Source organism: Morone saxatilis, unplaced genomic scaffold, assembly GCF_004916995.1.
Source record: "Morone saxatilis isolate NCDOM2014 unplaced genomic scaffold, NCSU_SB_2.0 Contig19, whole genome shotgun sequence".
Taxonomy (NCBI): domain Eukaryota; kingdom Metazoa; phylum Chordata; class Actinopteri; family Moronidae; genus Morone; species Morone saxatilis.
The window spans coordinates 2,179,619-2,195,047 of NW_023339751.1; the positions used below are offsets into that span (position 1 = coordinate 2,179,619).

At 40.4% G+C, this 15,429-nt stretch overlaps 1 protein-coding gene across 1 annotated transcript in view; it reads right to left on the minus strand.

The window, feature by feature from the left end:
* Nucleotides 1-1,320: 1,320 nt before the first annotated feature.
* The window catches only part of LOC118329143 (rho-related GTP-binding protein RhoQ), a 17,110-nt gene continuing 3,001 nt past the window's right edge, over nucleotides 1,321-15,429 (minus strand). The window contains exons 3-5 of the mRNA XM_035663121.1: nucleotides 9,017-9,181; nucleotides 7,036-7,131; nucleotides 1,321-4,545 (exon numbers count right to left, since the gene is read on the minus strand). Coding sequence (XP_035519014.1) covers nucleotides 4,384-4,545; nucleotides 7,036-7,131; nucleotides 9,017-9,181 — 423 coding nt within the window. The 3' untranslated portion in view covers nucleotides 1,321-4,383. The remainder of the gene's footprint in view (nucleotides 4,546-7,035; nucleotides 7,132-9,016; nucleotides 9,182-15,429) is intronic.

Consider the following 15,429-nt stretch of genomic DNA (forward strand, 5'->3'; position numbering starts at 1 on the left):
CTGCGAGACGAGAAAGCACAAGAACTCCGGGGAAGAAGTGAAGTTAGTAACATGCATTAATGGGACATGAGTGCAGAAAGAGAGAGGATTTTTTGGGAATTTGGGTCCTTGCTGATACCAAGAAGCGATATGAGTATTTAATAATACCGTTACAGTTCTAACGATGACTTAAAAAACATGTTTTATTTTCATCAGACGTTCCTCGCTTTCTGATTGTAATAAAATGTTGTAAAAGTTGGTTGAAATATCTCCAAACTGCTGCTTCTCCTCCACCTACCTGCTCAGCTAATGAGAGGTTACATCAGTGTTTCCCAACCTGGGGATAGGGACCCCGACTACGGGGCGCCAACGCTTCACAGGGGGTCATGATTGATTTTAAGGGGTGTAAAAAAACATACATATAATACACTGTAGGCCTATATCTCAGCATTTTAATCATTTCTGTGAAAATGAAAAAAAAAAGAAAACTAAATGAAATATTCATTTGTACTCTCTGATAAACAGCCTCGTCCAAGTTCAAACAACCCTAAGAACTAACAGAACAATGACTAACCAGGGAAAAAAAACACTGAAGTTGTCAAAAATAAAAAATAAAAATAAAAATACAAAACCGAGAGAAGATTGTTAAAAAAAAGTTCAGGAAAACTAATCTCTGCATTGAATATAATACGAAATATCCATAAAATTCACGTCAGGGGTTGTCAGGTACACAAAGATAGAAGAGGGGTCCCTGCATTAGATAACATATGCATACTAATAGTAAAGAGTGAAAATGCATTTAGAAGTGGCCTATTAATGATGCATTGACCTCATGAATGGGCCTTAATATACGTTTTTGAGATGCTTCATTAAACTGTGAAACAAGAGCATCTGAATAAATCCCCAATAGCAACAGTGAGTGTCCAATGGTTCAAGTACCTCTGAGATGGGAAACTATACAAATGTGAAGTAGAGTAAAAGGGCATGATAAAGTGCCCTCTAACAACCCAGTAAAAAGCAGAAAGGTGAGGGAGAGTCTGTGTAAAAAAGGTGGTCAGCGAGTGGCGCTCACGCTCCGGAGATCAACACAACTCATGCGTGTACAGGCAGAAAGTGGAAATGAATCCAATGTCACCAACTTTAAGAGAAAAAGCAAACTTTCTAAACAAAGAATATCAAAGCAACCACAAATGAACATGAAGGATTTGTTCCTCAGAGTTGGATTCTGTTGTTTATCACGTCGACGCAGTGATGACGTGTGACCTATAATAAACGTGAACGGCCTTCGTTCTGGGAATAAACACTTCCCGACACTCTTCAAGTTAAACCCTCCAAGCCAGCTTATTAACACAGTAAACACATTTATTGAGAAGAGAGGAGCATCAATGGGAGAATGCATCGGTGGCTGCGGCACTTATAGGTCCTGGATCCTGAGGGTGGACCTTCACACACACAAATGCAAGCAAGCAAAACTGTCCGAGAGGGAAAGCGGTTCACCCTGCAGTCCACTCAGAAAGAAAGTTTATACAATGCAGGCTGGGACAGAGAGGAGCACCTTTTACATTAAAGCTTTGATCAATCATCATATCTGACTCTGAACAGAAAAGTTAACTGAAGTCATTTAGCAAGAGTTGGCACCTTTGATTAAAAATGGTAGAAAAAGCTGCGTAAAAACAAGAAGAGCTGATATTTTTGGATGTTTGGTTGCAAGAAAAAGCCTCAAGTTATCACCCACAGTATTATAGACATGTAGGCCTGAAACCTTTTTTGCATATAGTTGTCTCATAAGGGGCTCATAAATATTTTAACTATTCTCTAAATCCTCGTAAACTTCACATATTATCTCAATTTGTATCTTAGGGGATAACCTGTTACTACAGGATTGGTACGTGGTTGTAATGTTGTTTCCATATATTATATAAAACTCTTCACAGCTGTCACGTGAGGACATCTTAACTTGTAATATGGTGGTTATTTTAAACTACTGAAGGACTGACTTCTATATGTTGGGTTGCAGCAGCTATTCGTAAATCCATCTCTAAGTTTGTGTGTAAAGTTCTTATTGACTGCTCGTTGTTTAAAGCTGCAGTATGTAATTTTTATGAAAATATTTTTCATCATATTTACTGAAACTTTCACAATATCCTGACAGTAGAACATGAGATAGATAATCTGTGAAAACATCTGGTTCCTCTGACTCTAATGGCATTTACAAGGGCTGAAACTGCCAAAAATACATTTTAGGGGGTCAAGTGATATATTAAACTTCAATAAAATTAATAAAAAGTGCTGATACATTTCTAATGGCAGGTTTGACTTTGATTTATTCATATATGCAAACAGGGAGAGAAACATGTTTCTCAGAGTCAGTAGTATTCATACGTTTTAGAATGACTGGCAAATATCCAATTTATGGGTTACATAACCAATGTAACCAGTCATTGAGTCTTTAAGACTATTGGCTTAACATATTCTGTTAACCTCATTCGTAATCTGAGGTTCATTGTTTTATTTCTGTTTAAATCTTCCCAGTTTACATAATTATTAAACATATTGAAGTGTCAGGTCAGATAGATACTTCTTTTACTTGAAAAATACTTGACACATCTTTGTAAGCTAACTTTATCTTTGTGTAGTTTCTCTGGTTCAACCCATTTTAATTTAGCGATGTGTAAATTTCCACTTTACAAACAATAAACTAGGTCAAGTTTGAATTTACGAACAGCTGGTGCCAACCATCCACAAATATAAAGATGGAAGACATGACAGCTCCCCAAAAGTGAAGCCAAAACATCTGGATCGCCTCCTGGTGGCTGACTGCAGGATAGGTCATAAAACCTGCTGTCTCCATCAAAATATACTTAAATACATTCTTCCCAAAGATGGTTTATGTCATTTTAGGTAGTTCTTATCACACTATTTTTCTGACAAGTTTGGTTAAAATTAGTTTTTTTAAGCTACAAAAAGGGGGTTTCACATCATGATTTACAGCTGAGCCCAACCCCGATCACTACTGCGCAGACCCTGGCTCCAAATAACGTCACCAGGATATTTTGGCTTAATTTTTTGTACAGAGGGAGGAAGTCTTTTATATGTCGATGGTGCCAACGGCTGCAACCCTTTCTTGTACCATTTCAATCAATCATGAAAGCTGATATTTGATATGAACGGACTGTGATTGTGCAGGTAAAATTATGTGCTTTGCTCATACGTGTGCCTGATGGAACAGTGTGCTTCAATCAGCCTTTTCTGGGAGAGAGGCAGCGTTTAAAAGCGGAGGAATGTGCTTTGTTGTGTCGGGAAATGAAGTGGCGCTGACTGTGCTTCATGTTGTGCATTAGATGTACAGTATTGGGTCACCTTAGCCAGCTGATTCTGATGAAAGTGTGCATTCGATTCTTTGGACGTTGGATATGAATCAGAGTTTCATTTCTAAAATGAGATCCCTCTTCTTCTCTCTCATAAACCTTCTTAAGGTGATAAAAGGATAAAACACGTTATTGCAGGATAACAAAATTAAAACAGAAAAAGAAAGCTATCGGTTGATAAAATGTTTGCACAGACTAGATCATCTCTATTTTAGAGATATAGAATCATAAACTCTGGATAATATATATTTTAAAAATGGATAATAGACCTCTTCAGTTCCTGATGAAGACCTCAGCCCCGGTCCTAACTTACAGTATGTTTTGGCATGCCACACTATAAAATAATGGGGTTTTCATAAGGCAAAAAACATGACCTTCAAACTTTAAAATAATACAGTTCCAGGTCCAAAATGTGTCGACTGAACAGCATTTCACTCATTTGTGTTCTCCCCACACAACGCACAGCACCTTGTGTGGTTGAATTTGCAGGTCAAACAACTGAAGACAGACTTTGTGGGCCGACAGAGTCTTGAAATAAAAAACAAAACCTGTATATTCTGGCCACTGTCACAGTGTCACTTAAGTCAGCCTCTCATTCTTTAACATCTCTCCTGATCTGCTCTTCTATCGAGAACTTCACAAATCAATAATGTAGCTTTCAAAACCATAGAAATAATATGAACTCCTTAAAATGTAGCATTTCTCTTTAAACTGCAACGTCATTTTTTTTTGTATGACAGCGTACAACAATTTTGTACAGGAAAAATGATTAAAAATGGTTATAAAAGAAGGTACTTTTGAGGCAAAAAGTCTTTTTGACGAAGAGACTGACTTGGGTTTTGTGCTCCTTTGGTAGTAAACTGCATCCTCAACTCGAGTTGGACAGCAGGAGAGAGTTATGGCCTTTTAAGAGCCCTGCAGCTTAAAAGTAGCTCTTATTTTGTCCTTTTCAGTCCTCTCTTTTGTGCATTTTTCTTTTGCCTTCAGTCCAGGTTTGGTTTATGGTTTGCTGCTGAATGATCCGTGGGTTTATGTATCACGTGATCAGACAGCAGTTGATGCAGCGGGGTCCCAGTCTTCTCTTCAGAGCTCCCTTCTTCTTCTTGGGAGCCAGGATTGCAATGATGGCCTCGTCGAACACCGTCTTCAGGCCCTTCTGGGTCAAAGCTGAACACTCCACATAGCAACATGCACCAATCTGACGGGAGAAAGGAAAACACACGGACCATCAGTTAAGATATTGCAGTACAATATGATGGTCTAGCAGTAGTTATTATAGTGAGACTGTAGATATACTCTCTTAATATGACTTTCAGAACGTTGTCATCGAATTGGCACCGTAGTATCGGTTATCGTGATATCTCTACTCTCAATCCATTGTTTTCGGAGGTGGGAGGGACATATGCTTCTGTTTTAATAATAAAATGATTTAATAGAGCTGTAATTCAGGAAGTCAGAACTCCCACGTCTTCTCAACTTCAGCTGTCCAGCCTGGCGGCTACAGGGCTTCATTTGACTCGGATGCTTTAACTTTTGTCATGTTTTATGTTGTTTTTAGTGTTAATTGTGTTGTTTAGCCTGCTGAGCTATTTCTTGTCCAAGGACCAGGACATAAAACCCCCTGTAAAATGTGACTGAATAGTGTTTTCTTCTTTGATTTCTTTAGGATGGCATATATAACAGTCAAAATGACTTTACATTACGTATAGTTTGTTCAAATGACATTACTGGGTGACATTTTTTAAAGATCCCCTCAAGTCAAACAGTCTTCTGATACATTTTTTTCTTTAAAAAAGTTATAATTTCCACATTAAATGACTTAAAAAGGCTTCAAGTTTTTACATCACACTTGTTATAAGTTGCATCCTGGACCAGGATTGACGTCCAAACTATGTCTGAGGGCACAAATCATGCTCATTAAAATCATATTTTCATATCATGTGCCATGAGCACAGAGAAACTGTCCAGAGAAACCACTTCCAGCAGACTGACTGAGTCTTAATGCTATGATTGTATGTGACCAGCAGTGTAATAATATATCATTTGCTTTGGCTTTGGTTAATATTATGGGGTAACTTTAGCTGCTAATGGTGAGTAGTGAGCAGAGCTAATATGGGGAGGATCATTGTTTTTATGGAGCCGACTCAACCGCAGAAAAACAATCTGCTGTATAACATGTTGTACTTCAAGAAATAGAAATACCTCAACACAAAAATACCTTTCAGACACGCACCATTATATAAGTGTGATGGCAATTTTACATGTTAATCTTGTGTCTAAATTGTAAATCGTCATGTCTCTGTAAAGACATTTACAGACACCTCTGACTGACTGATATGGTCTTTGACTAACTGGCATCTAAATATACCTTTAATGTCTGGTCTGAGTAGGAGTTGGCTTTCCGAGCAGGAACGCTCTGCTGTTGGTTGTAGTTTTAACTGATTAGACTGACCAACATAGATATCTGTCCTCTCTCAAGTCACAGAGCTAACCACTTTAAATACCCAGCTATCTATGAAAAATCTTTCTTGTCACTATGTGCTACCACCACCAGCCGGATAGCTTAGCTTAGCATAAGACTGGAAACAGGGGAACGTTTTCTTGGCCTCTTTCTGGGTGAGAAATTGTCCAGCAGTCATTCTTACACTTCAGTTTTGGTACGGATTAAACAGATGTTCATTAGTGAGCTTTAGAGGAGCTGGTAGGCAGATTGTGTTACCTTTGGAGTCAGACCAGCTGTTTCCAGCCTTTTGCTAAGCTAAGCTTACTGGCTGCTGGCTATATAGTAGCTCATATTTAGCATACAGATTTGACAGTTGTAACAATCTTTTCATCTAACCTGAGCAGGAAAGTGGGAAAACTGATTTACTAAAATGTCAAACTATTCCTTTAAAACTCGTTTCTATCATGCAGATGTGTTTATTGAGTTCTGTAAATACCATCAGTACAGCAGTAGGACTTGTTAAACAACCTCCTGGGTTTTTTCAAAGATTGTCGGGTATGGATGCTCAGATCTGTGACTCCAGTGTAATGTAATACAAACAGAGGAGGCACATTTCATGATTAAAATCTAGCAAATTTATTTAAAAAAAAAAACTATTCTATCCAACTGAAGCAGTTTTTTAAGGATTTCGAATGTTGACAGGTCATCTACAACAACAGACTTGTAGGTAATAATGTAAATAATGCTCACATTGAAGGAAATCGCTGCAACTTGAGTGATTTATCATACACGGAACCCTGTGGCCTCACATAGACTTCATGACTCCCACAAGACATGAATCCCACCTAAGATCCTATCTTTCGTTTGCCAAAACTGCACGGATATCAACTTTTAAATGAGTCAAGATTGTAAATTTTGAACTGGATGACTTTTATTCTCGGTTTCCGCCTGACAGGAGCGATTAATCACAGACCACATTTGGTATCTACGTCACACGGCCTTGAGCTCCTCTGGACATCCTTGTTGACCCAGAATGTATTATTGGATTCATTTGGAGGCAAAGAATGTACAGAGGTCTGATTCCAGGCGTTTCTCTGAAGAAATTAAATTCCTTCAGAGACATTCCTGGGTCGAATCAACACACAGGAATCTAACTGGACCTGACAGCTAACGTCAACGCTGAAAGTGAAAATGTGAGATTCTACTCTCCGGCTACATATTAGTTTACTTTTGCAGCATACAAACCTCCTTCGCTAGTTTTTGTCCCTGCTCAGTGGCGATGGGCTTCTCCTTCATGTCATTCAGTTTGGCAATGGTCTTGGGGTCGTCGCGAAGGTCAATCTGAAAGAGAAAAGGGACACTTCCTCTCAGCTAAATCAACATCACTATTACCGTTATAACATTTAGGATATTAATTAAAAACTTCCTTATTGACTCCTCTCATTTGTCAACATCTATTTAAGCATTGCTGCACTTGTCTCCAGGCTCCTAAACATAGCCCTAAGAGCTGAACTGTTAAAACCGTTTTCTCATTTTGAAACACAGCCATGTTGGCCCACACTTCCTGCTCTTGTGCAAAGCCATTTCATAGCCAACCACAAGGTTCCTCACTCTTTTTTTATTCATTGCAATGCTCAGCACACACAAAACTCACCTCCCCCACCCCATCCCCATTCTCTGTAATAACCAATTATGATAAATGCATCCACCTGCACAATCTCACTGGGAGCAACCTTCATTAACCCTTTTCTTAATTGGTGTAATTTTGCGGCAGTGTGGCTCACTGTTATGAAGCTTTTGTGCACGTATCAGCATCCAGCCGAGGAGCAGCAAGTGAGTTATGACAGGAACTGATAAAAGGGCAGTAAACATCAGCTGACACAAGATAAATCAGACACCCACTCCATCCTCCTCATCACCGCTGGGCCTTGGCTGCGCTGGCATTTGGTTGCCAGGGAACACGGACCAAAAATCACCCACAAGTCAGCGCTCGTTTTTTAAGAGGACATATGGCAGTGGGTTTTAAGGCTTAAGAAATACGCTAATACTTAGGATTAGTGTCATCTCTTAACATCTACGTTAGTTAAGTGATGCCTTTATTTAAGATCACAAGACATTAGCCCAGCTTTAGCATCTTTGCACAAGGTAATTGCTGGTTTAAAATCTTCTGATTTAATGATTAACTTCAAGGCAGGGAGGGCTGCAGCACCACCACAGACCCTTTAACCCCCATATGAGTCAGAGCAGCCAGGTTTGTAGTCGATGTTTCAAATCTTCTGTGCTCAAAGACTCAAAGTTCTCAGACTGCAATAAGAGGTATCTAAGTCATTTTTTTATCACTTCTACCTAAGGCTGCACTAATTTACATTTTTAAATTAACAATGGAAAACATGGCTTTGTGTAATTTGAAAAGGTAGTTAGATAGTCAGAAAATTATCACCCGATTCTGCACTTCCCATCAGCTCTGTGAAACATTTTAGCATATTTCAGAGCAGTACATGACTGTTTTGGTTCACTCTCTCTGCTCTCATCAAGCTTGTTTCCAGGTGCAGCAGGCAGCTGTTAGCAATGAAAATGTATGAAAAACCCACTGCAATCCACAACAGACCAGGAATGTCATGAGAACCTTGGTAATTTGGTACCAAGTGGATGCCAAAGTTTCGAAACCTTAACGGTACTTGGTAGGCATTTGTGCCTACAAATATTCTAGTCTGCTGAAGGAAGAAGTGCACCTGTACAGATTTCACTCAGGTCCCATGTTAGATTTAATTAGAAAAGATGTGAACAAGTTTGTAAATGTTTTTCTGGCAGAATAAAACCAAACCAAATCCCAGGTTGTGGGACAGCTGTTGGGCCATTTCATCGCTGTTTCCTGTCCACTGGGTCTGTTTTAGATTTCTATTGCCACCTAAAATCAGTGGTGGTACACGGTGCTTATATTGTAGTTCTCTAGCCTGAATTTTTGCACAAATATACACTCCAGAAATGTTTGCGCTCTCCGATGTACGTCGTATTACAAGGTTGATGTGGGAACTTACGAAGTATGCAACTTTCTTCCTAAGTGTCAGTTTTGTCAAGCACTTAATGCCATATCTCGTGACACATTTTCTTACTGTATGTTCTTACTAGAATATCCAAGCACATGAATATAAATATATACATAGAAGCAGCCATTAGGAGCTGAGCGTGAAGGCCTGTGGTGTGAGCAGAGCATTAGAGCACTAACCTGGGTGCCAATGAGCAGGTAGGGGACACTGGGCGCGTACTCCTGCAACTCCGGCACCCATTCTTCACGCACATTCTGGAAACTGGCAGGGTTAACCACCGAGAAGCAGATGAGGAAGACATCGGTCATTGGGTAGGACAACGGCCTGAGGCGGTCATAGTCCTCCTGGAAGAAGATAGGACAGTGTTTGTTAACATTCGGAGATGAGAGGTCAGGAATGGCGGGGGATGAAGGAACCAATGAGTTGACGTGATTCATTTCCCTTTTCTTAACATCTAAGAAATGATACTGATGAATTATTAAGGTGTGTAAAAAACTCCTCAGTGGAGCCAGAAGAGATAACTTTACACTGTGCTTGGCTGTTTCATACGATTGATTTTGATGATACACATAAAGAAACTGCGCTTGGAAATGAGTTATTAAGAGGAAAGAACGAGAAGATGAAGATATAAGAGTTGCTTCTTTTCTGACAGACCCAATTAAGGATTATTTTACATTTGCAGTCCCTTAATGCGAGCTGAGCACAAGGCATCACCACAAGACGCTGAAAACCAGACACACTGCCATCTCAGATATTTGTGTGGTGTAAATGGCTAATTCAGAGAAGCAAGACTGTCCTTTGTGCGCCAGATCAAGTGCTCTCTTGTCCTCGCCCAAGATAAACCCTTTTGACAGAGTGTCTAACTCACACACAAATGAATATTCATGACCCATCTCACTTCTTCTTCTGATGGCCCACATAAGGATGTTTTTTTTTCTGCTGCTAGCTTGAAGACACAAGCGATCAATATATCACCAGTAATTAGACATGACTGAACCAGACCAATCCGAACCAAGATTATCAATCTCACTCTCTTGTCTGGGGAATTTATTGTCCTCATCCCTGAAATCAACGCATATTGGATGCAACGTCCCGCTGTGCCAGAGATAGTTGCAATGGGACAACCGAGCCTGACAGTTTTTCATTCTGAAGGCTTCGAGTCTCTGCCAAACACACACGGCACAGTCCGATACAATCACACTGCTACGACTCCACAGACAGAGTCATTCTCACACAAATGCATTAAGGGAAATGGTTATGCAAATGACTGTCAGAGGATTCTCCAAACAGCAGTAGATCAGCCAGGCAAGTGTGTCATCTTCTGTTGCCTGTGTAATGAATTTAAGATATACTGACTTTATATCAGATTGAAGTAGATGATGAAACCGCATACAAATCTTCACGCCTGCGCTCGTGTTGTAAATGACTCAACTACGCTTCACTGGAGTGGGTCAAGTGGGTATAATTCAAAAATGTAGTGAGTTGTTCATCCTCGTATTTCCAAATGAGTGCGGTATTTCACAGGTTTTCACAGACCTGGATAATGCAGGAATCTTTAGATCATTCTTTGCGGCTGCTTCGAACTTCTTGAAGCGCCAGACAGTTGGAAATTATCACAGGAGATGATTGAGTATCATTTAAGCAACTTAACAGCTTACCTGACACTATCTCAATTTCCTGATGTGATAGATCACTTATGAATGGAAACCATCTGGTGGTCCATCAAGCCGAGACAAACGGTAAGGATGATTCACAGACACTATGAGACAAAGCATCCGATACACTAGATGTACATGGGATGGACAATATAATGACACACACAGATTTGGGCGTTCTGTTTATACCGTGGTGTGGCTTTATGGAAATACTGGACTTTTACCAGGTTTTTGCATCAATGTGATGAAGTACCATAACTTATTAAACCTTTAATTCAGAGGATTAGGTCCAAACAGACATTCTTATCCAGCTATTCTATCCTTAAACTATAAAAAGGTATTACATTGTGATATACACTGTATGTTAGCACTGGAATAAAATACATGTACATATACCTTGATAGAGGGTTTTATCTATCACCCACCCCTCAATAAAATGTTCTACCAATGGTATGTTTTTTATCATTAATATATCCTGATATATAGCAGAGAAGCTAAAACAGAGTATGTTTCCTAATGACTGTGTCGATATTTTGACTTTTTAGCCTCACCATGAGGGTGACATTTTCTGTCTTAAGTCTCGGTAACTATTGGAGGGATTTTGGTACAGACATTCATGTTATCACCAGCTTTGGTGATCCCTTAACTTTTCTTTTAGGTCAATAAATAAATGTGTCCAGTACTTTGGTTTATGACCAAATGCCTGAAAAGTTAAAGACGCTTTTGCTGCTTAGCAAATATTAGCATGCCAATAAGACGGTGAACATGGTAAACATTATAGGCTTCTTGTTATCAGAATGTTTGCATTGTTATTGGGAGCATGTTCGCATGCTGACATTAGCATTTAGTTTAAGTGCTTAAGTACTGCCTCACAGAGATGCTGGAAAGCTGATTTTCTACTTTTGTTCCAAGAATTCAATTTTAACACTCAATTGATTAGGTTTTTATAGATAGGAATGTCTGTTTTGGTCTTACTAAGCAAAGTCAATACCTGAAACATATTGAGATATATCCCATTGATGCAACAATGAATGCAATATTGCTATGAAGCAGCGTTGCTCATTGATTTGCAATACAACCAGAAATATTTAAAGTTGTAATATGTAACATTTCTGCATTAAAATGTCTATAAACTCTAGAACTTTGTTATATATGTAGTTGAGTTGTGTATCTCAAATCAACAATGTTTAAACCCAGAGAAATCTGTCATTTTATTCAGGTAACGCTGCGATGCTGCGATGCTACGTTGAAGTGTTAACTACATCAGTATAAACAGAATAGTAAAATCTATAACAGCCAAACTCATTTTACCCTCTTTGGAAGAACATGTAACAGCACATACTGCTTTTGCATTCTCATACATTCTGTCCTTCCCTCTGCCCCCACAGATACACTATATTTGTCACATGGGATCAAGTACACTGTGTGTGTTTGTGTGTGTGTGTCTCTGTGTGCTCGTGACCTTTGCTTGCACAAGTGAATCCTCCGATCCCCCGGTGAGCCACAGACATAAAGGAACACAGTGTAAGCCACTCAGCAGTTTACTGTAAACAGGCTCCAAGCTTCTCCGAGGCACATCTCTGCCTCTCTCACACTGTTTCCTCAGTGCACCCCTGACACATTACCAAAGACAGTATGGCCACTAGCCTCTCAGAGCGCATACAGCGAGACACAGACAGTGTGTTTACTCCTACGTAGCTCCAGTGCTCAGCGCCGGGTCCAGAAGTGTTTACACTCACGCTGCTGTTAAGGCGATAAAAGTTTCCAGCAGAAGTATGTCGCACAGTTTTACTGGTTCAGTTCAACAGTTCATGAGTACATCACTGAGACGTTGCATAACTGTCTTTCCAAGGTAGCCAGGAGTGTACAGTAAATATTATGATGGTTGGAAAGGGAGGAAAGGAATGACAGGGGGAAAAAAGGAAGCAAGAGTGTGATCTATTAACAGCAGCTTCTCCCCATACATGTCCATACATTTCTATCAGGGTGAGACTTGGCGTCTTCATTTGGTGTGAGCTTCATCGTGTGACTGTGCTCTGTTGACTCAGTGACATATGAGTGCTATGATATCAGTGAGTCACCTCCCCCCTCCTTCTTCTACTGCTCTCTCTTTTCTATCTTTCTCCTTTTCTACTCCTATCACCTCCTCGGGGGCCGTATAAACTGGCTGTGTCAACAGAGTCAGAGATGCCTGCTCTAACATGGCCGCCGGGTGGGAACGCAAGCCCAGACATAGACGCTTCTGTTCTCTAAATTCTGTCTCAAATCTGCACATTTTGCAGAACTGGATTTAACCTCGGGAATTATAAAAAAAGCTATTTATGCTCGCTTCTGTTTTTACTGGTCCTTAAATGGTGATTAACGATCATTAATCATAAGCTCGAGCGCTGATGCACTCTGTCTATTAATGCCTGCACGGTGCTGGGAACATCCTGCCATACTCCATTCAGAAATCTGACGGTTTAATGTTGCCTTTAATGGAAGTTAATGGCAGTGGTAAAACATAAATTAAGACCTCCTATGAATCATTTGGAGGATCTCTTTGTACGCATCCTTTCAACACTGGCTCGTCCTAAAATCAAGATATGCTAATTCAAACGATTGAAATTAGTATTTGACTTAAATTACAGAATCGCCAGAGAGGAATTCCACTGATTTTACCTATAAAGTTTATTAACCATGGTAAGTGCTACTCAGTCTGTGTAAACAGCTATCTCTGCTTCAGCTTGGTGACTACAACATTTTAAAAAGGATCAGGTTTAGGGCTGCCCCCTGACAGTCGGCTTAACTGTTAGGAGGAGAAAAGTCTTAGTCGACGCACTTTACATATCGAATAGTCGTAGATAACAAATTCACAAATTCACTCGGGGCTGAGGGTTACAAATATGTGAAGTTTCTTTAGTCTCTTTAAACAGCATAGGATGCAATCTACTTTTGACTTTGTTTGTTCAGCATCCTACGTCAATTAGTAGCAGTTTAAAGTAAAAACAGAACTCTAATTTGATAAAGAAAATAAAGGAGAATATTGATCATAATTTGTTATAAAAAATAAATCATATTGTGAACTATATCGAACCAGGAGTATCATAACATCCTTAATAGCTGGAGTTGATATTTTTCATAAGACCTATTAACAATACAGCTTGTGTTACAAACTGGGACATGGAGTTTAACTTTACATAGCAGGAAATATGCCATTGGTTGCATCATCAAGTGTAGGATCCAGTATCTTTAGAGCCTGACCTATATTAGGGACTGAAAATCATCTTTCTTTTGCTGCATCGATTTTAACCATTCTTTTTCAAATCTGTCTCTCATGAGTCTGCCAACTTTATGGAAGTGCAATACTAAATCAATGGAGTGATTTCTTTAGCTCCTAATGACAGTTTCCTCCCACTTCCTGTGCATTACGTATTCACCCTGTTGTCTTTATGTGCCTGCCAGGTACAGAGCACGAATCAGACAACACACAAGGCAGCTTGTTTATATTTTGCAATTAAATCTGGCAGAATACCACTTGGATCCTGGTTTGTTGTGTGTCACTTTTTGATTAAGCTCATTTTATTTGCATAATAGCAGCATCATATCACCACATAAATGTGCAGAAGCCAACCTAAGAACAGGTTGTACTGTATTTTTGGTACAAATTACCAAACAAGTTTGAAATAACCTCAAAGTAACTGTGGAACGTGGAGCCTTCGGGCCCACTGAGTGTGTGTAGCCCTGGAGCATTTGCCTTCTTTGAATCACTGTCTGGTATTTCACCTTGTGACGACATTCTTTGCTATTTTTTAGTCAGAAAAATTAATCTATTTATTGAAAAACTCACTCCTGAATGAAAATATTTGTAGGTAGTTCCCTCCGTACAGGGGAACAGCGAGCAGCAGGTTTTTACTCTAACATGTAAAATCTCGAGTTGAAAGTGTGAGCTGAGGCAAAGTATTCCTGTTTGTCTGTGTTAATGCAGCTGAGTGGTGACAGGCTCCCAGCTGGGTACAACCATTTCCAGTTTCCCCCTCCCTAACAACCCTCACCCCCATCCCCACCTGCCACCCTCCCATCCACTCTGGGACGTCTGAGGGTCACTGGGCCAGTTTGGGTTGCTGAGTCAAAAAGGACTCATCAGACTGTACCAAAGAGTAAGCAGAGAGAGGGGGGGAGGGTCATAATGGGTGAAGTGAAGTGGTAAAAGTGATTACAGGATGTGCAGTTGAGTGTGGGAGTATTTGAAGGGCTGCAAAATGAGGAACAGTCCCAACAACAAAGCGGGGGTTAATAGGGCAGCAGGACACAGATCCCACAGGGTCGCAAACTCCTGAGGTCCTCTCTAAAGCGTTTCCATGGGTACCGCAGCACTTAGCATCCACTTCCTGTTTCCTCCTGCTCCTCCTCGGGCAGCGATGCTAGACTTTCTTGAGTGCAGAACGAGCAGCAGGAGAATTAATGAATAAGTAAAGACTTTCTCTTCTGTTCCCACGTCGCATTCAGCAAAACAGACTTCGCAGGCCTTCCATATGGAATAATTCAATAGGCAGTGGCTGGAGGGGGGGGCGAGCAACGTGGCAGCAGCAGCGTGCAGACAATAGCGAGGAGGCAGTTTCAACAGCAGACAGAGCACAGAGGCGCTCAGCTCAATGCCGAGCCGTGATTATGAGGCCTTCACATGTCACACCGATGTGGCAGCATGGAATCTCATCCGATGAGGGCACGGCGGCGGCGTTTATCTGTAATGCTGCCGATGCCCTTCTGGGACAGCAGAGCATTGTGGGAGCCCCAGCCATGCCGGGAATATAAATATTACAGGGAGCCTTGAAGCCAGTTGAACATGTGTAGCGCAGGCCAGAGGTGGAGAGGATGAGGGGAGAGTTTTGAATTAAAGAGAGAAGAGAAAGGAAAATGAAACTGAGATGAGTGAATATATCCCCCCCCCCCCCCCC